The sequence below is a fragment of the Triplophysa rosa genome, linkage group LG13 (genome assembly GCF_024868665.1).
Source record: "Triplophysa rosa linkage group LG13, Trosa_1v2, whole genome shotgun sequence".
Classification (NCBI taxonomy): domain Eukaryota; kingdom Metazoa; phylum Chordata; class Actinopteri; order Cypriniformes; family Nemacheilidae; genus Triplophysa; species Triplophysa rosa.
Window position 1 is genome coordinate 11579583 of NC_079902.1, and position 22557 is coordinate 11602139.

The following is a 22557-nucleotide window of genomic DNA, read 5'->3' on the forward strand; positions in this document are numbered from 1 at the left end:
ACTTATTTTTAAGAATATCGCATGAAATAAGCTAATAAAGCATAACCTAATCTTTTACAAATCGAACATATATTTTCACGTTATTATGCAGTTATAATATTCTAACTACCGATATACAACATCATGACTCATGCCACTTAAAACATCATAATATAGGCCTAGCTACTATTAATATTAAAAATGTATTTTCCGCATGAAAAAGGGCTGTTTTAGACTAAAAGCACGTTAAAGTTCTGTACGAATCAGTTTCCATGTAATATCCAGAGGACAAATCACACATAATGCAACTTTAAAATTTCTCTCTACAACTCGTCACCGCATTATTGCAAGCAAATAAAACTGAACGCATGAAGCATAAAACAGAACAGATTTTGTGATCTGAATATCTTTACCTGAAACCGGCTGTTCTGGGGTCCATTTCATCCCCGGGTACAAAAACTGAAAAGATGAGCGCACTTCGCGACAGTCCAGCACCTGGCTGTTCGGTAGAGAGAACGGCAACAACAAGACGCACAAAATCAGCGCACCTTTCAACTTCAGTCCTGTCATGTTGAATGCCGATTTGGTTGTAAAAGAAAAACTACGAAAAAGGTTTGCTTAAAAAAACGAGAGAGCGCAGGAATGTTCTGCGTTGCTTAAAGTGAACAGCCAGCAGTGTGTTGGTCTCAACGTCGGCATCTCTCGTGCTCTGTGATGCGAGTCTGAGAGGAGGATTCCCGTACAGCTCCTGCTCTCCACCTCATTAAGAGAACCAAACTTCACGCTCACAAATCAAGGTCTCAGTTTCGTGTTTGAGGAGGGACTACGCGATTTCCATATCACTTTCATTTCTTAAATAAGCCTATTTGAACGCTTTCATTTGTGGGAAAGTTGAGGTTATGAAGACAGGAGGCGCGCTATGAACCCGCGCTGCTGGTTTCATGCCTACGCGATTGCCAAGATCAAGTCTGCAACAAATGCAAATAGGCTTTTCCCAACCTGGATTTCAATCAAAGCTTGACTTGGTAATTGGTAGACATGTCATAAGATTGGCATTTCGTTTAATAATAATGATACCACTCATGTCCAATAGGTTTGTACCTTTACATTTATTACTATTAATTGATGAACATGTCCAGGCTAAATCACGTGTCGGTCACTTAGTTATCTGCTGCCATCTAGTGTTTCTGAATCACATTACAACGCAAAGCAAAAAATCTACGAAATGCCTTTTGCGACTCATTTTATTTTCATTAATTGACATTTCTTGCCTTTTAAAACACCATGTAAACATTTACATTAGAAAAATGCAGATAATGGAATCTGGCGGATTACAGATGGATACTGTGCAATTTTTTTTCTGAAGATTTTGGTCGTAGTTAAAATTGCAAAGTCATCCACCCGAAAACAGCAAGACAAATATTTGAATGCACTAATATGTAATAAATACATGAAAACAGTATAAAATGTTCAATTCAATAAGATCTTAAACATTGTTAAGACACTAAATATGATACTGTATGCATGCATGCATAAAAAAATATAAATTTAAAATCTTTACAAAACTGTTTTGGATTATGGCAGCCATCTAACTAATATCTCAAACTTTCAGAAAGCATAAGTAAAAAAAGACACAGTTTCTGCATGTATGTGTATTGTTGAAAACATTCTTTTGATTGTAGATCGAGCAGTCTTTCCCTGGTGCAGCGAGTTTTGCATGGATTTGCACAGCGTGTTGAACTAAGGCTGGATGCAATCCTGCAAAACTCACTGTTATCCCACAAAACAGGGCTGTTCCTTCAGCTGTAGCTCAAGGTTTCGGAAGGAAGGTGACTGGCAATACTTTAAGTGCAAACACTGCAGTAGATTTACTGGCACTACCTGCACTGTGAGCACTTTGGAACCGCCAGGACAAACTACATAACTCACAGCAAAAAGCCAATTCCAGTCCATTGGATTAATACCATTGTAATGCCAGCACAGGAACGGCATGTGATGTAAAAATAAAACTGAGATATGAAGTATGATTTTGCATCCAGATGTTAAATATACAGCTACTCCTGCCAAAGGGAGCATCCAGCGCAGTAGATACTAGACTACTTCACTAACTACACAAGATGCACCTTAGCAGGAGGGCCATATTAAAACAAGCTGAAGTGGGGACAACTTTTTTCTTGATGAGCCTCCATCAGAAACTTTTCAGGCAAATAGGACAGTAATTTTCAAACACCTAGGAAAAAAGAAAAGAAAAAACTTATCAACGAAATAAACAAATTATTAACGGTAATGCTGCAGAATAAACATGAATAAGTGGAACTTAAACATATCAATCTGTGACCCACACAAAACAAATAAGAATTTAAAAAACACTAAAGTTTACAGAGCTAAATCATGCGTTGAAAGTTGGATAAAGGTACACCTCGAGTCTGCTTGAACGGCATTGGTGGGCCTTGGTGGCGCGCTTTGCTCGTTTTTCATTTGAGCTCTCAAAATGGAGGATCTTCATCTAAAGATGAGCGTAATTTCTAAAAAAGCTCTTAACTACTGTTATGCAATTAATTTACGTACATACGACATCTACTCCCAAGGCAACCTTAAATGTAACTTTAAGTCACATTTATCGTGTACAAGTTCCGCCGTCCACTTCTAAATACTTCACATGTTCAATGGTCAAAGAGGCGCGCTACGGTACTTTTCAAAACGTAAACGCGAACAGGCGTGCACTAATAATAAGCACACACAACAGATGATGAATATTTTTGTCTCCGATAATAAATGTGTCTCTTAACTAACATTAGGCCTTTGGGTCGGCGCTCGATTTTCTGCTGGTGTGGCCCATGAACTTTAACGACGTTTAATCGAAGCATATCATTCAATGAAAGAACATTACTCCACGCGTTAAGCACTGCCACTGAAAACGTAAATATCTGTTTACGTAAGAGCGGGGTTTTGTAACAGGAAATGAACTCCCTAGTTTAGGAGTTGACAATAACTAACGTTAACAGGAACATGTTTGTGGTTCGAAATGTTTGGCTTCACTTTTCAGGTTTAAATGACAGGCAGAACTAGTTTGTACTAAAATGCGGATCAACTGCAATATCTCCCCTTGGTACAGATTTAAGATTTAACGTTACACAGACCGACCAGTGCTTCGAAAACGGGCGGAGGAGCCACGTGAACTACGTCCATACTTCTAACGTTAAATTTGAGTTTGCGTACATAAATAACAACATATTTGCATACTGAACTGAATGGACGCGTGGGAAAATCGCTTTTCGGTTTATCTTCCCCTGCAGGAAAAACTTTAAAATCATTTACCATGACGCAGTTAAAGCTTAAAACAGACCATTTAAAACATGCTTCAGATTTATTTCACTCAGCAAGGTAAAAGAAATTACAAGGCGTCCGTGCCAAGTTTAATTCATTTGCTAATCATAAAACGTCATAAGTAATCGTTTTATTTCCTTTTAAAAAACACACAAGATCACAACCTCACATATGATATTAAACACTCCGTATTTCCCGGACAGTCTAATAAAACAGCTTTCAACGTTAGTTAAAAACAACTCCACTTACGTGACCAGACAACCAAACACCTCCAAATAATATCTAATGTCCATTATCTGATCAATCTCTTCCATAGACCAGCAGTCACGCAGTGTAAAACATTACATTGTCTGTTAGCTCCTCAGCTGCTCCACGCACAAAGCCTGCCCACCGATAAACATCGCAACATTACTATCTTAAAGTTTCCACAACAATCTCTTGCCACAGCGTTAGACCCACGCGTGAACTCCGGCCACGGCGCTTGATCAACTGAAGCTTTAATACGCATTTAAGGCCTCCGTGGAAGTTAAATGAGCGCGTAAATTAGGAGCTGTTTGGGATCATCAGGCTGTAGGTTTACGAAAGAGGCGCGAACGTCTCGTCATGTGATGATGGGCCTCGAGGGCCTCCTCCTCCTCCTCCCAAACTCAACTCACTCAATCCCCCCAAACTATACCATACATCCGCTGAACTATAGACTGCTCACAACATTGATATAATTGCTCAATTTAGAGGGATAATTTACTTTTAGTTTATACAGAGTAACTTAATTTAATGCGAACAGGACACAAATGATTGTTAAGTATTAAGTGAATTTTCTTTTTTGTCCAATTTTTAGGTTGCCAGAAAATTGATGCTTGTTGGTAACATTACAAAACATTTTAAGATAATTTGGTGCATTGTTTTTCTAGAAGTGCAAAATGCACCATTAAAATTAATTCACGCAACTAAATGTACAATTTAATTAGTTTTTTAGAATAGACCTGACCCTCGCAGAAGTAAACTCTCGGAATGAAGGTCACGCAGATGTTTCATGTTTAATCCATGTCGCCACTCAAGATGCAATAAAATGTTATGTCATGCATGTAATTATAGAGCATCCCTTTTTCTTGTTGGGTGTGGGGGATAAAGAAAGTCTGCAAAAGCATGTACATTAGTAAAAACATAAACACTGCTTATTAAAAACTGATTGGATTCCTTGAAATATAAACCTTAAGACATTGTTTGAAATCAAAACATTTCCTAAGTATAATTTAGAGTGTTGAATATTCTACACTATGTTTGGCTTGGGCTATCCCATAAATACTGTGGTCAAAGAGAGACAGAAGGCTTCAGTGACCTTTGACCCTGGTTCACTCAACCCCCACTACTCCACAGTGGGCTGGATGTGCACTATTGTATTAGTCTTCAAAGAGAATTTCCCTTAGTGTTCCCGCGTCATTTCATTCACAACTTCATTGTGTGTGTCTATTGTCAAATCTGCTTTGAAACAAGACACGTAGATAATTTAGACTTAAAAAAGATATAAATAACCAATTTCTAAAAAGATTTTAATTAAAAAAAATTAGATGACAAACCCAACCAAAACTCACAATCTTTTAAACAGGAGGTATGTTGTGAGCATCCTTTTGAACTTTGACCTACTTTTCTCCCCTCAAGGCACAAAGAACAGTATTAAAGCATTTAAAAGTAAAAAAGAAAACATTATAGGGTGTGTATGAATGTATATGTTTATTATGCCAGAACAGTTGCAAACCAACCAAGAAAGTAAATAACATCGTTATAAAATGTCTCAAGAAAAAAGTTTGCTTAATGTTTTATTTAAAAAATATATACTGTAAACAACAAACAACACCGTGTTTTACTATTTGGTTATGGTTTGTTGTTTGCCTATATAAATACTTTTTATGAAATAAAGTGAATTATGTAAACATCATTATCCTTTCCGAGACAGTTTCCTCTAATTAACACATATTTTATCACTATCGAAAAGAGAGTTAGTGTTAGTAATCCTAATTAGTGCTGGGAATTTATGAACATTAATTTTGAAGTTTAAAAAATAATTCTTCAATACACTCCATAAAGTCTTTTTTCCTTTTTTAACTTCTTATACATCTAGTTTAACTACTAACTCTAATTCTATGTAATTACCAATTAGTAGTGTCAATGGATCGCCAAGAGCAGTTTTAAACTTCTGCCAGCTAACAGTGGAGGAACAAGTTTTCGTTGACTTTCTTGCATGTAAACGTAAAGTCCGCCACCAGAGGGCGCGTGGCGTTTGTCGCGCTTCACATGAAAACAGGAAGTTGAGTTCATCAGGCGCTGTTGTTGTCAACGACGCCAGTATCGTTTGTGAGGATCGACCGCTAATCGTACAGATATTTTGACCTCAAGATATGAACAGATAACTATTACACGTGATTTTTCACGGTTATCACAGATTTTAGCCCCAAAGGGTTTAACATTGAAAACACCTCTAACGGGGTCAGTTACACGTGCTCTTACATGCAGGTAATTTGTTGGTGGTTACTGATGAAAAAATGCATGCAATTATTGTATAAATTGTTGTTTTAATTGTACACTCATTTATAACTATTATTTTTTGCTGCCTTAAATTTTAAGTACAATCAAATTGGCTTTACAAGTTACTTCACTTACTATTTTAAATCGAAATGTCTCATCAAAAAAGTTTTTTAACTTAATTTTATAAAGTTGTAATTACTTTTAAATGCAATTTTATTTTAGTAGCAAAAAAATGTACAGTGTTGTGATCCATACCCTTTGTTTTAACCAACTCACGTACTTTAATCATAGCTCATCGTTGGCGTTTTACAAGTTCAAACATGGACATCACAGAGGAAAACACTAAACAGGGATCATTACCGCTGAATTCCAGAGTGGATCATCACTGGGTGGAGAAACTCTTCCCTCCTCATTTCACTTTAGAAAACCTGCTGGAGAACCAGATCAACACAAGTGAAAAACATTTCACAGGCATGGAAGAACCCCAGAGGGGCCATCAAAGGCAAATCTACCTAACTGCTCTGAAAGAGGTGCAGCACATTGAGAAGCTGCAAAAGAAAAAGGCCCTAACAAACCGAATCATTAGACAGAAGTGGTCCGTAAACAGAATGTGTAGTGAAGAAGCAACCCATGAGAACCTTACAGACCAGAGCGTGGGTGAGAAAGACACAAGCATTTGGAATGAAAGGGACATCGGCAAACTACGGGCTGGTTTTGCAGAGATGGCGCAAGACCGATGTCAACTAATTCACAGGCTCAGCTCTGCAGAGGAACAGTTAAAAGCAGAACGTGAAGAGAAGAGAAAGCTGCAGGGGCTGGTGGAGAAACTGGAGGAACGGTTAAGCCTCTCCAGCAAAAAGGCTGCACGTCAGTCCCTCGTGATAAATGATCTAAAGACAGAGGGGCAAAAAATGAACACGCAGTTGCACAAGCTTGCAATACAGGTCAGGGAAAAGGAAGAACAGGCACACAGTTGTAAAACAAATCTGAGGAAAGCAAAAGAAGACTTGCGGAAGAGAGAACAGGAGCGCTTCAATCTTACAAGGGAACTGGATAGGGTACAAGCGCAACAGAGGACTGAAAGAGACAAACTGGAGAAAGTGGCTGAGATTGAAAATGAAGCTGCTCTTCTGAAGCTTCAGAGAGAGCTGGAGCGGGTGCAGACTGAACTGTGTGCTGAGAGGGACAGTCATGCCCGCAGCCGTGAAGCTCTCAATCTCTTACGCAAACACTTCAGTAGCCAATGATTAAAGTTGCAGAATTACAGAATTACATTACAAAATTGCAAAAAATTCAAGTGTCGGAACAAAAGATGCATTCGATCTAAAAGCGAATGCTCACCCAGACCTGCCTGAAACGCCTCGTGTAACCACACCCCCACAAATCTACGTCAGTTCGTGGTATGATTTGACTATGACCGCCCAAGTGTATACGCAAGTAAGGTGGGCGTACCTGTCAGGCTGTCAGTACAATTGCTTTGGAACCTGATGTTCCAAATATGGTAAGAAGCGTCACATTTCCGTCACATGCTTGAAGTATTCGACCAATCACTACACACTGGTTAACTGGCCAATCATAGCACACCTCGCTAATCAGCGCGTTTCAGAGAGGCGGGGCAAAGAGGAGATACAAACATGCATGGTATGTGGAAAATACAGCGTTTTGTATACACATTGCATTACATCTAAAACAAATGATAATATTCGTTTTAGCCGTGTCATATGACCCCTTTAATGCTAGCTCTGTGTCCCGAGTCGACTACTTGCATACTATCCAAAGAGGCCCATAAGAGCCACCAAATTCAGCATGGTAATACATTTGAAATACGAGAACAGCTCTTGCAAAGTGGAATTGATATAGGTACAAAAAATAATTTTGAAAAGAAAATTGTTCATTTAAAAGAGTAACTCATTTTCGCAGCTGTTAATAGTATGTCATAGGTGAATGACAATGAAAACACAGCGGAAGTCCAGAATGTGTGCGTACTGCACTCATGCATATTATAGATGGTTTCATCTGAAGCATAAGCCTGGCCCAAAGTTAACTTCCGGTCTGTTTGGATATAAAAGAACAATTTAATATATATTAATATTTTATTGTATTAAATTAAAACTACTCAACAGTTATTGATTTTCTACAGAGGTCTACCGTCAGTTAAGTTTGGGCCACATAACGTTTATGTTGATACCGTCAAGATGTACTTCATTGAATTCTATACGTATATGTTATCTTGGACACATGGTCTGTGACATTTCATTCTAACTTATGGTGTGTGTATGGATCTTGACATTGTGACTGTATCAACTGTAAAAACTGTATTTTATACATGCATGTGTTTATTTTAAGACATTTTATATTATCATTCACATGCCTGCAACATTCAATGCATTCAACTGGTTAAATAATGGATAATAAGTCAAAGAGTGCCATTGTTTATTTTATTTTCAATATGCCCCCACACTTTTACTCGTTTTTAAAATAAAATTATGTACATATATAATCCTCTCCCACAGTAGAAAATATAACAGGAAACTGAAGGGGAAATGAGTGAAAAAGGCAACAGATGAAAAATAAGCATAGCAAACATCAGTCAAAAGCTGAAGTTAATGTAAGGTGAATATAATCCACCATACTGTAAATTTCTTAATGTGTTTTTTACCTCTATTCAAGAGTACCTTCGCTCAATGGGAAATCAGAAAGTGCAAGGCGTTTATTTATTTAAGGACAATGCCTTCTTTAAAACCATATAAGTGAAATAATCACATCAAAACCTACAAAATATTGTGTTCTTAATATCTGTAGAACCTTTGGAAAAAGGCAGGTGCACATATTCTACAGTTTAAGACAAAAGCAATGTGATTTCACACTGGTTGCAGTTAATAAAAGCAAAGTATGGCAGCTCATCTGGTTTCCTGCTTGCACCTCCGAAAAAGTTACAATTACAATTTCCACATGCAAAAGTCACACCACCTGCAAAAACATCTTTGCTGACATTCTGTATAAACCAATAAAACCTTTCGGAGTAAAATTGTGGCTCAAACAGCGAGTGCTCGTCTCACACCTGTAACATTCTAGGTATCCAGTAACAAACTGCAAAACAGAAATTGTTTCCCTTGTAGGTCCTATCCAGCATCTGTGAACTACAATGTTCCCCATGTTGTAAGGTCTTCTGTTTTTGCTTGCATAACTACTGCCCCACATCCGCAATAATATATTGAAACTAACAGATGCCAAGTGAAAAATAAACAGCACTTAGGAACTTAAAACCTATGAGGTATATGAGAAAGGACTTTGTGCAAACAGAGTACATCAAATATATATTCAACTTAAGAGACTATTGATTAGAATGGAACATCAGTAGAATCCTGTTCTGCATTTCATCTAAAACTTCCAAGAGGTACTGAAAGGTGCGATCCATAGGAGAACGAAATTCTAGGCAAACGATTTAATGTGTGTTACCACAGTTTTGGCTCATTCAAGTCTGACAGTGCAAGACATGAAAAAATGTGTTAAACTGTCTTTCCTATTGCAACCATCTGTTAATCTCTTCATTGGCTTGTCTGAGCTGTCCATCAAATTGCAACATGAGGAATGTCACGTCACACCCGCTTCCAGCAGTCGACATTCTATTGGTATTACAGTGTATATGTGGGGGTAATCATGTTTTGCACTAAAATTGTGTACCTTGACTATGAACCCCAAATTCCTTGGTTCATAGAAAAATATTAAATTCTGTTACTTGTTTAAACGAGTACTGGTTTATAACTAATTTTAATAGTTCAAATGAAGCAAAATTATCCTATAAGTGTTAGCCCAAGCAAAAACAGAATAATACTACAAATCCAATGTTAGAGATAAATGTAATAGAAAACCCAGAACGACCGAGCTACTTAAATAAGACACTCATTTAAATGGAAACTGAGTGCAGAATCCGACATGACCACTAAACTCTACGGGGTATAGACTTAAAATAAAATAAGCCTCACTTTGTTCGACCATCTGACAGATTTTCTGAATGTTCTTTAGTAAAATCCAGGTAAATTTGGGTTTCTATAACCTATACATTCTAGACCTATAACTTTACTTCCCACCATTTTTATTGCTCATAAAATTTGGCTTTCTTTTACAGCGCACTAATGGCTTTCCTGGAGCAAATCAACCAGACTTAGTGCAAATATGCCAAGCCATACATGTACCAATACACTTGTTCTAGCTTCATACCTTAAAAACATTAAAAGCCCTGAGCAGGCACTGGGTATATTTTTTATCTGTTTGGTAAGATTTGCCTGTGTGACTGAAGGTAAATCAGCTAAACTAACTTTGTACATGAAGTAACAGTCTTAATATATTTATATCTAAAAAAAGGTTTGGGTATAAATGGAGTGCTTGGTTTCAGCTCCTCTCACAGCAAAAGCCTGCCTGTCCCCGTGTAAAGAGACACATACTGACATTTCTCTGTTTTTGTTGGATGTGAATAGATTTCGTTCTAGCAATGCCTTTCTTTCTTGGACTTATTTGGTTTTCCCTCCTATTAAATTCACACCCACAAACCACATCACTAGCCGAGCTCACTGATGTTATGTTGCCTTGCTTTCTTTTAGGACTCTTCTGGAGGTACAGGCCGTTTGAGGTCCCGAATCTGCTTAATGAGATAGTTCTTCTCATCACAAAACTGCTCATCCTCAGAACGGTCTGTCTGAAAGTGGCTTAGGAAGTCCACCAGCTTGGACTGGTTCTTGAGTAGGATGTCCATCACGGGCTGTGTCTTACTGGGGTTAGCCACAAACACCTAAAGCCATAAAAAAAATGCAGTCACTACATCGACCAACCAATCAATGAGCAACTTTGACGTACATCCGAAGCGATCCAAATATATTACATTACATTACATTACAAAGAATGCACTGCTGTACATGCAAACTCAAACATACAACATACCTTAAAGACGTGAAAGGCTTCAAACTGGATGTTGCGGCTGTTGTCTCTCAACATGTTCATCATCAGTTTCAGATTCTCAGCTCGACTGATGTATTTGGTCATGACTGTGAAGTTGTGTCGGTCCAGCAGGAGTTCTCCCAAGAGCTGGACACAATTCGGCAGTCGGTAAAAACACACTTAAGCGCATCACCAAAAAATATGCCGTAAGAATGAAGCCAAATCACCCAATATATGCTTTCTTTTATTAAACCAAGCAACGTCTGTCATGCAGTATTCCTTGGAAGTCAAAGTATGTGGCTATTCAAGTTACGAACAATGAAACCGAATTTCGATCTTAAGACTTCATTAACTTTCTATTATGTGTACATCCTGATGGTTGAACTGCTGCCTCAAGGGTTCCAATACCATAACATCCTTGAATTATTGAAAACAACATTGTTTGTTACAAAAACAGTGGTTTATTCTCACCTTTAGAGATTGACGCTTGGTGACGTAATTTTCAGAGTGCAGAAGTTTTTCATACTCTGTGAACACCTAAAAACACAGTCATTACACAGACATGAATGATAATCCTTATGTAAAGGAGATAGTTTGGGTTCTCTCATTTAAATTCAAGAGTGCATACAGTATATACTGTATATGTATGTTGTACTTCATAGGCAAGACCAGGTCATTAATACCAATATTTGTTGGATGATATCTACTCCCAAATGGTATGTCTTCATTTAGGACAGTAGAATATAATTGTTTCACAGTTTGAGCATAATGTTTTTAGATGGTTAGGTTTATGATGATACTGAATTAGTATCGGCAGATACTCAGGGTTGCAGTATTGCTATCTGACATTGCAAGGTGGACTTCAGAGTTGAAGTTGTCACTTCTAACTGTTGTAGAAAAGCATTATTACACCATTGGTGTAGTTGTACTGAATGCGTCTTTGTGTGACAGCTGAATAACAGCCGTGCTGTACAAGAGGTCATTCTGTATCAGCGGAGCAGGCAGAATCACTGTTATACAAGAGCACTTACACATGAAATATTAGCAATAAGAGTAACTCACTCGGTCATAATTTGTCTCCAAGAAATCTGCACACATGATCTTATGTCTTGTCAGGAGATCCTAAAAACAAAATAACAGATTATATGCACATATTTATTACGTTTATCAATGCCATTGTTTGAAATAAAACAATTAACCTAAAATGTATAACTTCACTGGACAGAAGTCTCAGGTAAGTTATGTAAAGAATGGTCAGTTTATCACAAAAATAAATATTGTGTCGTCATTTACTCCTAATAAAGCTATAAGACTTTCTTTCTTTGAACAGAGGAGAAACTTTAAAGAATGTTGAGGACTGAGGCTATCAAACTGAGTCAAACAGGTTAATGAGGAGTTAATGGTGATAGGATGTTCATATTTGGGTAATATATGCCTTTAAAACACTAATTAGATGACACACTGTTCGATGACACACCTTAAAGGACGCAAAAGCATCTGAGGCAATGTCGAAGGTAGACAGCTCCACATAGCGAAAGAAGCTATGAAATTCTTCCGAGAACAGAATGGTTCGGGCCAGAGGTTCATGACGCAGACACTCCCTCAGCATCATGCCACAGTTAAGAGCCACTTCTGGGGCTTCATAGCTACATTTGAGAGACAATACACAGTGCATTTTATATATGCTTTATACTACACTGCCCTGCAAAGGCAAAAGGCATTAAATGAAAATGTGTTTATTTTGGGACATCTTTTATCATGTGAATTAGTATCTTGAGTAAATTTCATTGTTTTTTTCAAGAAATAAATGGGCTGTAACTTCAAAAAGTCAATGAGAAAATAACAGGTAAAAATATTTTAAGGCATTTATCTCAGTTTCACACTCGGCCAATATATATATAACTTAAAATAAACCAAATAAAGTCATGATATGACACCGGTGTCAAATTGGAAAAGCCAGTGTAATCAATAGCTTCTGAAAAAAAAGTGTCATGACTGTGGCCTGGGGTCTGGAAACGTACCCTTTCAACAGCATGAAGAGGATCTGTGAGTGGGAAGAGATGTACTCTACAGTTGGGGTGCGAGAGCCAATCTGGCGGCGTACAATGTTGCTAAACAAATGAACCACATCCTTCTTTCCCTTTGATGAACAGCGTGTTATAAATTCAAACAACAAATGAGAGTTAAGGGCATGAAGCAATATATCTTCAGTTATATAACCGACAGCAGCACAGAAGTCCTTGATAACCAAACAAGACATATTCAAAAATAAATACTCACCTCAAAATCGATCCTTTGCAGATTTGCTATGAGGGAAATTAGGAGGTTGGTGTTATACAGCTCTTGGGCAAGCTGGGCTACTGCCTCGGTCTGAGGCTCCTTGTCTCCAGTGCCAGACAGCACCTCTTTCAATGACGCCAGGTTTTTTGATACTTCCTCTGCAACCTACAGGAGAAACAGTCGGTTTGTCTGACTCCGAGCAAAAGCACTGAAATACACAGCTGGAATAAAACATGCATCCAAATAAAAGCCCATTCAGGAAAAATAAGATTAACCTTTTCACATTTTTTGCTTTCAGAAGCTTCTAACTTCTCCAAGTACGCCACATTCTCCTTTAGGCTCTTCACTATATCTGCAGGGCTCTTCTGGGACTTCCCAAAGGGGAATGGCATGATGTTTAGCTATGGTATATGTGTAGGATGTTGAATGACGATAGAAATGTTTCACCTTTAAAGAAAACACAATATTGCATGTTTTTAGGATTCTGGCAGGAATAACAAAAACATTTTTGTGAATTTTGTGAGCACTGAAATTAAGCACTTGAAATAAAGAAATATGCAAGTATTTAAAAGGATAGTTCAACCAAAAATGAACACAAAAATATATATATTTTGAAGAATGTTGGTCACCAAGAAACGGTGGTACCCGGTGGTTCACTTGTACTGTATGGACACAAGACTAACGGAAGTGAATGGGTACTCCCGTTTTTTGGTTACAAAGATTCATCAAAATATCTTCTTTCGTGTTCTGCAGAAGAAGAAAAGTCATACAGGTTTGAAATGACAAGAGTGGGAGTAAATGATGGTTTTGGGTGAACTATCCCTTTAAAAACCAATTGACAGAATCGTGTCAACACAGAAATAATAACAATATGTGTAGTGTATAATAAATGATAATGTCTAATATGGTCTTTTTCAACAGTACTGTAATAAAAAATGTTTTACAAGATTACCAAGATATTTAACTAATTTCCATATCATAGATTTTAAGTTATAAAATTTAGTTACAACATTTTTTTTACAAGTGTGATTCATTGTGACTATTTTTATGAAGTAGCCCAAAAATGGCCTCATGAATGGACTTGTATAAGTGTGTCAAATATGCTTCACGCCAACAGTTACCCATAAGGACAGTTCACCAGACGTGGAAGCATGACACAAAACACGTCGAGGTATTAAAAGTCTTCACATCGATGAGCAATGAAGAGTTTGTTCAACTTGAAGAACAGCTAAGTGCCCGGTAAGCTAAGCTAACCTCCACCCAGGAATTATCGATCAACACTTAACAGGAACTCAACATTTCTCATCATAGTCACTTCAACATGTAATATGTCACGCTGTACGTGCTTACCACGAACACATTACACAAAAACACTCGGGTACATAAAATCCTGCACTTTCCTAATCCTTCAACAGGATGGACATTTGGACATTTAGCCATTTAACGTTAGCTCGCTGGCTAGCTGATTTGTGTCTGGCATGATCGTCATGGCCAAACAAGACAGAAAAAGCACACGTACACCAGGAAACTAACCACTTGGATCACTTATTGTGATCTTTTTCCGTCAGTGTAACATGTCATAGTGGGGTTTAGTCATATGGCAACTTCTAAACCCGTGTAAAGTTTCTGTTTGACACGCAGTTAGGGCTGAACCTTACAAGTTTTCAATGACATTTTTGACAGTTGAACCAGTCGCGAGTATTGTAATCTAATCTCAACCGTCTGTTATCGCGAACGGAAAATAATAATAATCTAGACTCATTTAAAAGCACATATAAAGGTAATATTTAAAAATGTGAATTTTAAACGCCATATAGAGGGGGAAATGACAAGCAACATGTCAGGCTGAGTGGATGTGTGTTGGAGGTGGAGGAAAAGCAGACACTCACCGCATACACCAGCCTCAAACGTCCACTTTACAATCCGCGATGAGAAAACAAAACTGAACTCGACCCGTAGGCAACTAAACAAAAAGATACGGACCCAGTTCAAGCTATGAAGAACATACTATATTTAACCCGCTAAAAAGAAGATATTTCAAGGATTAGTAACCGCGATTAATTTAGGAGTGGTTGGCTACTTGCACACGACAAAGCGTATGGTGCTGTACTTTATCAGGGAAGTTGAAGAGAGTTTCTGTAACGCCCCCTTTTTAAATGGACGTAAACTCACATCCAATCAGATCTACAGACGGGGGCGCACACCCTGTACAGACATCGAACTAAAGATGAATACGAGAGAACAAAACAAAACTTTGAAAAAGCATATTTTTCTTTTAATTACGAAACTAGTACAATTTACATTTGTAACGTGATTGGAAAAATGTTTTATAAACCGATATTCCCGTCAATGTTTAGATAAATGTCGGTAAATATTAACAAATCCAGATGTGTAGCAGTTTTCTTCTGTTACCGTGTTAAAAACGACCAAAAGTTTAGATGGGCTTCGTTACAGAACTACAAAATAATGACTATTTTCACTGAAATGTGCTTTAACCAACTAAGTAGGTAATACATCTGTGTATTTCAACAACAAAGGGTATTTTTAAAATCTTTATCCAATATTTTTTTTAGTATATGTTATCGAATTACCTAATCTGTATTTGCTCGTTCTATTCCTCAAACTATCTTGACAGTGACCACAGTACGTTAGGGGGCGTGCGTTTTAATGTCGGACAAACATGCTTTTTGCAGCGTGCGACGTCACTCGAACGCCTCGCAATGGTGAGAAGTTGAACGTACAAGCTCTCAATGCTCAGCGAGAGGAAGAGCGAGAAACACGCGCTCCCAGCCATTCTGAATCTATCAGCCCATTCAACACAGCTGCGGTAAGAACTTCTAATGTCAGATTTGACTTTAATTTACAGTTTTAGAGTTTTAGAATAAATGGGATGAGTGAAAAAATTGTCCCGGATAGCTTCGTCTATTTAGGTGCGATAGAGACATTTATTATGGCGGGTATCCATACGTTAAGCGGGAAAATAAAAGCGCAGATAAAGACCTATTATAAATATTAGGCGTAATTATTGTTTATATTCATCCCAGAAGTTCAGATGGAAAAATTAAAGCACAATTGTGCTCATCAGTATTGTTGTAGCTACTGTTTGACCTGGGCCTTAACAGGGTACACTTAGATTTATATACCCGGTTTTAAATCATTTGGGGGAATCGTGATTTTACATAGTTTTATAATAGTTCACATTTAGTAGAGAGTGAAAGAGGCTTAGGGACGTAACAAGCCTTTTGTCGGAGGCCTGCACATCCCCTTTGTCTTTTATTTATTAGTACAATCTAAGGGATGCTCATTTTTTACTAGAACTATTTTAGAGGGGTTCCTTGAGACTTATGTGCAGGTTGTATCAGCTGTTCTGCTGGATACAGTGTGTCGCGCGCTGTGTTGCGTTGCTGTTTGTGTTGTAGTAGCGCGAGAGCAGTTTCTCGGCTATCATGGCAGCGCGGCTACTGTGTCCCGCGAAAGCGGGTAAACCGCCACTCTAAACAGCACGTTATAGATCTTCATACACAATACTGACGATGAATCGATGATCATTAACCACCAAAATGTGGGATTTTTTTGTTTGGGGTTTTAACAATGCGCTAGACGTCTCTTGTATGATGTGTTTTGTGAACTCAGTCGGAGCTGCTAGGTAGGCTATTGCAGCGTCTCCAATACGCCACCCATCTAGTTTTCATACGCTAATTTATTTTTTGTCAATTAAATACTGTGTAGTTTATATTTGCTTGCTTATATTCGTGTAGGTTTGTATGACGTGTTTTGTTACCCTTATCCTTATGACATTACCAGGGTGTTGTAGTTTGAGAATATCACCGACGTTTAAAGTGATATAATTCACTTAAAAGTGCCATTTGTTTTAGGCTTAATATAGATGAGCTTGTTGAAAGTGTTGTTAAAATATTTACTTAAATAAAATAGTTTATTTCTTTTGTCTTCTGCTGAAAGGAAGGTCTCATTCCAGTTTGCTTATAAGTTGTTAGGTTCAGCTTTTGTTTGATGCATCCTGATCACTTAATTGTAAAAGTTTATGTTTCTAAGTTTTAAAACATCACTATGCATTAGTAAGTGTTCATGAGATTGATAATATACCTAACAATATTTATCATTCATCAATGTGGTCACTCTTTTCAAGACACTTTCTGCACGTCTTTGAACTCTGTAACTTAAACTAAAAGACTGAAACTTGCCAACACAAATCATCACATTCCAACACAAAACATAACAAAATTAATAATTTTCATTACTGTTTTTTCCCATCAAAAAAGCCTGGCTTCTTTTAGTTATGACTAAGACAAGAAGGATCAGACATAAGTGTAACGTGAAATTGAAATCATAGAGTGGAAATGACTTATAAAATTAGCAATTAGCAAAAGATATTACCAAGAAAACCTGTTTTTGTTTAGACTAAGAGTGAAAACACTTTGCTTTCTGTTGTGGAGGAACACCCTGGGAGCATTGCATTAGAATTGGTTTCAATTCCCAGGGAATGCGCACACACTGACAAAAATATATATTAAATGCACTTTAATGTCACCTTGGATAAAAGTGTCCTGCCAAGTGCATAAATGTTATTAATAGCATCTGTGAACATAGCAAACGTGGTAACAACCATTCAAATCAAGGTGATATATCGAAGTTAAAATATACCAATTATTAAGATACTCATTATTTTAAGGCAATAACAGGGATGGCCTATAAAAATACTTAAGTAACAGAAGCAGAAAATTAGTTTCAGAAATCTTCAAATAAATTGCCGAGCAAGAGTTATTTCAATGCGTTATGCAATTTATTTTACAGATTCATGAAAACAGGTCATGTCTGGACAGAGAAAAGGAGCTTCAGCACGTCTTCGTAAATGTGCCTTCTGTAGAAGTAACCGTGACAAGGAGTGTGGACAGCTACTGGTATCGGAGAACCACAGGGTGGCAGCCCATCACAAGTGCATGGTATGTGAGCTTGTCTACCTCCTACCTTCTTTCCTTTGGTTAAAATAGATGAATATGGATCATTCATTTTGCTACCTATGAAACATGAACAGACATACCAATGAATGCCTAATTACAACACTGGTGCCAGGGTGTTATAAACAGTGCATAATCTAATGTTAAGTGACTTGTAAATCTGACTTCTTTATTTTTTCCTTATTTTAGTTATAACTTAATAATAACTCATTTTTACTCAGCTTTTCTCTTCAGCGTTGGTGACATCACACTCAGACAATGAAAACATTGGAGGCTTTTCCATTGAAGATGTAAAGAAGGAGCTAAAGAGAGGAAATAAACTGGTAAGCATACAAACCAATGCGCTTAAGGTTTTCAGTTAACCTAAATATAGAGAATCAACATGACAGCATAGCAGGAACTGAGTTACCTGGTCACTTCCTTTTCAGATGTGCTCTTCCTGTCACCGGCCCGGGGCAACGATTGGTTGTGATGTCAAAACATGTCGGCGGACATATCACTATTACTGCGCTCTGTGGGACAAGGCTCAGACCAAGGAGAATCCCTCACAAGGAATCTACCTGTGAGCATTATGATTGTATGGAGATTTATAAAGCACAATTCTATCCATTTAATGGCTTTAATTGTTTGACGTTTTGCTTTTTGAATATTAGTATATATTGTCGGAAACACAGAGATGCCTCTCAAGACGCAAGCGATGGTAATTGTCTTTCTCTCATTTTACCTAAAGAACTGGCAGTGTTTAATGTTGAGCAATTGTTTAATGTTGTTTAAACAATTGCATTTATTGATTTACTTTTACTTCCCAGATGAAGAAGGAGTTGCAGCCAATGACTCCGATTCTTCTCCACCAAGGAGCAGAGGCAGGGGGCGTTTTGAGAAAAGTAGAATCCGAGGTGTATCGCGTGGACAGTCAGATGATACACGATCCACCTCTTCACAAGGCAATGATGATACAGAGAGCTCCTCACATGTGAGCCACTGCACATACAATACAACCTATGTCGTTCTATATGTTTTTTATATTTAATCCAAATGGGACCAAGGGTTGCACTATGAATTATCATGATCCACTGCTCTGGTGGATAGAGTTTGAAAATACATTATATACTGAATTATACTTCATAAATACTAAATATTTAGGGATGCACCGATACCAAGCTCATGTACTCGTACTCGTAATGACACACCGATACCAAAGACCGATACCTCACGTGACATACATAGAGCCCTATGATTTTCGCAATGCGGAAAACGCAGACGGAATAGAGGAATCCAGGCATAAAAACTGAATTTGCTGTACAACACGGAATGACACGGAATCTGGAAAATGTATAATTTCCTAACAAGAAATTAGCGCTGAACCGCTAACAGCTAACGAAATATTCAGATACTGTTTAAATATGTATTCTGCTTGTTTTGCGTTACCGTGTGTGAAAGAGTGGTGAGGTTGCGTGTACTGAACGCATTGTGCTTGTGGAGCTTTCAGCGCCAGCGTTTCACTGCACGAGGACACGAACACATAGACAAACGCTCTTTGCGGCGTCCCGTCAAAATAAAAGTCCGGTTGACTTTAACAAGTTATAATGCACTCACATTTTACCACACCACCCCCCTTGAATTTTTTATTATTCAACCACAGAGTATTGTTTACTTTAGCAAACTGAAGTAAATGTGCTAGTAAAATTGTGCTACTTATCATAAAAAATGAACCTAATTTAAAAATAGTACTTAAATTTAAGTAGACCTAAAAACAAAAGAAAAAAAAGTACCAGTAAGATACTGGTTTATTAACATAATTGTACATTATACAGGCATCGGTTATAGGTATCGGTATCGGTGAGTACCAGAAAAAAATTATCGGTACCCGTACTCGGTCTTTAAAAAATGGTACCGGTGCATCCCTAACTTTTATATTTTATCTGTTAGTAAAATAGAAAAATGCATTGCTTGCTTTTTTATATAAAAAAAGACTCTCATAAAATACTCTCATAAGACTGTGGTCTTGTGATCTGGTTACCTGAGGTAATGAAGAATAACCCATGAATGAGTCTATCCCCAAATTCTCACCCATGTCATTCTTCCACTGTATATACAATGGGGTGCTCTAAAACTTTATTTCTCCCCTTCTTTCCACCTTAAATACATAGACGCTTTTGCTGTATTCCATATACCCTTTATTTTATCTTATAGAAATTTCCTGTAGCTCAATTCATAGGTTCAAACCCTAGAGAACACATACTGCCAAATACATAAATGTAACTTAAGACATCAAATATGGTACAGGGCAACTGTCTCTGAAAGGATTTTGCTTTATTACAATCTCTCTGGTAAAGAAACAGCATATGCTAATAGCGGTGTGGTTGTGTGTGCTGCAGCGGGACCGGTCTCCTCTGAGAGGCAGCCCTAGTGATTCAGGCCTTCGCTGTGGATTCTGCCATGCTGGTGAGGAAGAGAATGAACTGCGGGGTGTGCTTCATTCTGACAGTGCTAAGAAAGTTGCTGCGCACTACAAATGCATGGTGAGGCTTCCGGACTGAAAACTCCAAAACAGTTTGAAAATAGGCAGTCCTTTATTAAAATACAAAAAAAAGTATTCATAGTTTGTAGTCAACGTGTGATTTTTTTTTTTTTTTTTTAATATAATAACGTGTTGGTTGGTTGACTGGATGTAGATTTGACAAGTTTGTGTCAGCTTGTTAAACTGAAACTGCATTTTTGTTTTATCACAGCTTTTCTCTTCGGGAACTGTCCAGCTAACTACCACCTCACGTGCCGAATTTGGGAACTTTGAAATTAAAACGGTTATTCAAGAAATAAAGCGAGGAAAAAGAATGGTGAGATTTATCTGGTTTTATGGTCCATGGCCTGTATACTGACAGATACAGTAATACATTTATTCGTAGGATAAATATTTTATAATGTATTCTTAATTTCAGAAATGCACCCTGTGTGCCCAGCTAGGAGCCACCATAGGATGCGAGATAAAGGCTTGCGTAAAGACCTACCACTATCACTGTGGGCTGCAAGACAAAGCCAAATACATAGAGAATATGGCCAGAGGCATTTACAAGTACGTTCTGTCTAATAAAAGCTTTTTTAATACTTAATCCAGTATGAGTAATCTGGCAATATAACATTGGGCAAATTTTATTTTGCTTTTTGATTTCGTTAGACTATATTGTAAGAATCACAGTGGAAATGAAGAAAGGGATGAGGAAGATGAAGAGCGGGAGAGTCGCAGTAGAGAGAAAGCTGCTATTGACAACAGAGCAGATCCTCCGCTGCAGGTCAACGGCAGCTAGGTGAGATTCTACATGCATATTGTGTACAGTGTTGAGTGTAATGATAAAATGAATTATATGGATGTTGTATGTACATATTGCTGTTTACTTTGTATTCAGTTTAGCATGACAGAATGTAATGAAAGCAAATGTAATGTTTTATCTGTTTGATCAAAAGAAATGTGCTCATGTCAGTTCCTGTCTTTTTTTTCAGATGACGCATGAAGACAAAAGACATTATATCAATTGGGGCGAAATAAATATTTTTGTATAATGCTTCATTAGAAACTAGGGACCAGCTCACAGAACCTGACAGTTTCAGTTTTCCTCTCTTTAAAGACAGTATTTCATGGACATAGTAAACGAGAATGTGAGTTCAGTATCAGATGACATTGATATGTTACTGCGGAATAAGTCATAACATAGTTGGATAGGTTTTATTTAAACATATGGTATAATAATACTTCAATACATATGACTGGATGGATGGATGGAACAGTTTCATCTACTTCTGCTTGCACCCCCAAATTTCTTTGGCAAGCTGTTCTTTGACAGGACCCACCAGAAAAGACTCTTTGACTGTCTAAAGTACATCTTCAAACCATGAACTTTAATAAGCCTATCAAAATATTTCTATTTCAACTGTTTTACCTGTTTTTTTTTCTCTCTCTTACAACATGTATTATATTTTATTACTGTATTATACTCATGAGTAATACTGGATATCTGTGGTTTTCTTTTTAGTACGTGTCAGGATTAAAGAATATCGGCTAGCATGCACTTTTCTTTACCTGGTCTGACATTGTGGTCATTCTTTCCTTATTTCACGAGGTAGTAGCATATCTCTAAGTACACACTGAATGCTTTGCATTTGTGGCAATTCAAAATAAGAGTCCTTCTGGGCAAGTAACATTTTCAAGCTTTTATCTAAAACATCCTAAAAATCAAACATTGGGGCCAGTTTCTCGGACAAGGATGATCTTAAAGGGATACTCTACCCAAAAATGAAAAGTCTGTCAGGAATTACTTAACCTCAAGTTGTTCCAAACCTGTGTAAATTACTTTGTTCTTTTGAACACAAAGAAATATATTTAGAATACTATTAGCAAATGAGATTTCTGGGGCAGTCAAAAAATGTGACGACACGTGCATACCCTCTATAAAGTAAAAACTATCGCAACTTCCGGTTCACAGGGACTTTAAGTATAAGCAGGTCAGCAACGTGATCTGGACCTGTCTCGAGCTATCCCAGA

The 22557-nt window shown here is 37.5% G+C and overlaps 4 protein-coding genes across 5 annotated transcripts in view; 2 read left to right on the top strand and 2 right to left on the bottom strand.

Moving 5' to 3' along the window:
• The window catches only part of gpc3 (glypican 3), a 114818-nt gene extending 113934 nt beyond the window's left edge, over positions 1 to 884 (bottom strand). Inside the window, exon 1 of the mRNA XM_057349827.1 lies at positions 393 to 884. Coding sequence (XP_057205810.1) covers positions 393 to 549 — 157 coding nt within the window. The 5' untranslated portion in view covers positions 550 to 884. The remainder of the gene's footprint in view (positions 1 to 392) is intronic.
• A 4624-nt stretch (positions 885 to 5508) lies between these two features.
• On the top strand, positions 5509 to 7957 carry ccdc160 (coiled-coil domain containing 160). Its single transcript, XM_057350029.1, has 2 exons — positions 5509 to 5817; positions 6121 to 7957. Exon 2 carries the CDS (start codon positions 6150 to 6152, stop codon positions 7074 to 7076), a length of 927 nt encoding a protein of 308 aa, XP_057206012.1. The 5' UTR covers positions 5509 to 5817; positions 6121 to 6149; the 3' UTR covers positions 7077 to 7957.
• Positions 7958 to 8224: 267 nt separating this feature from the next.
• Positions 8225 to 15161, bottom strand: cab39l1 (calcium binding protein 39, like 1). Its single transcript, XM_057350028.1, has 9 exons — positions 14934 to 15161; positions 13320 to 13491; positions 13045 to 13209; positions 12786 to 12904; positions 12242 to 12410; positions 11827 to 11886; positions 11236 to 11301; positions 10768 to 10911; positions 8225 to 10618 (listed from the first exon to the last, which is right to left on the bottom strand). The coding sequence occupies exons 2-9, from the start codon at positions 13434 to 13436 to the stop codon at positions 10427 to 10429; spliced, it is 1032 nt and encodes a 343-aa protein (XP_057206011.1). The 5' UTR covers positions 13437 to 13491; positions 14934 to 15161; the 3' UTR covers positions 8225 to 10426.
• A 598-nt stretch (positions 15162 to 15759) lies between these two features.
• phf6 (PHD finger protein 6) lies at positions 15760 to 22084 on the top strand. 2 transcript variants are annotated; one of them, XM_057349690.1, is made up of 11 exons: positions 15760 to 15871; positions 17857 to 18005; positions 18242 to 18343; positions 18449 to 18582; positions 18674 to 18720; positions 18830 to 18993; positions 20399 to 20542; positions 20753 to 20857; positions 20960 to 21093; positions 21196 to 21325; positions 21519 to 22084. In XM_057349690.1, the coding sequence occupies exons 2-10, from the start codon at positions 17874 to 17876 to the stop codon at positions 21323 to 21325; spliced, it is 1092 nt and encodes a 363-aa protein (XP_057205673.1). In that variant the 5' UTR covers positions 15760 to 15871; positions 17857 to 17873; the 3' UTR covers positions 21519 to 22084. The 2 variants fall into 2 exon arrangements, with proteins under 2 accessions (XP_057205673.1, XP_057205674.1); XM_057349691.1 differs by lacking the exon at positions 15760 to 15871 and adding an exon at positions 16487 to 16690.
• The last annotated feature ends 473 nt before the right edge of the window (positions 22085 to 22557 follow it).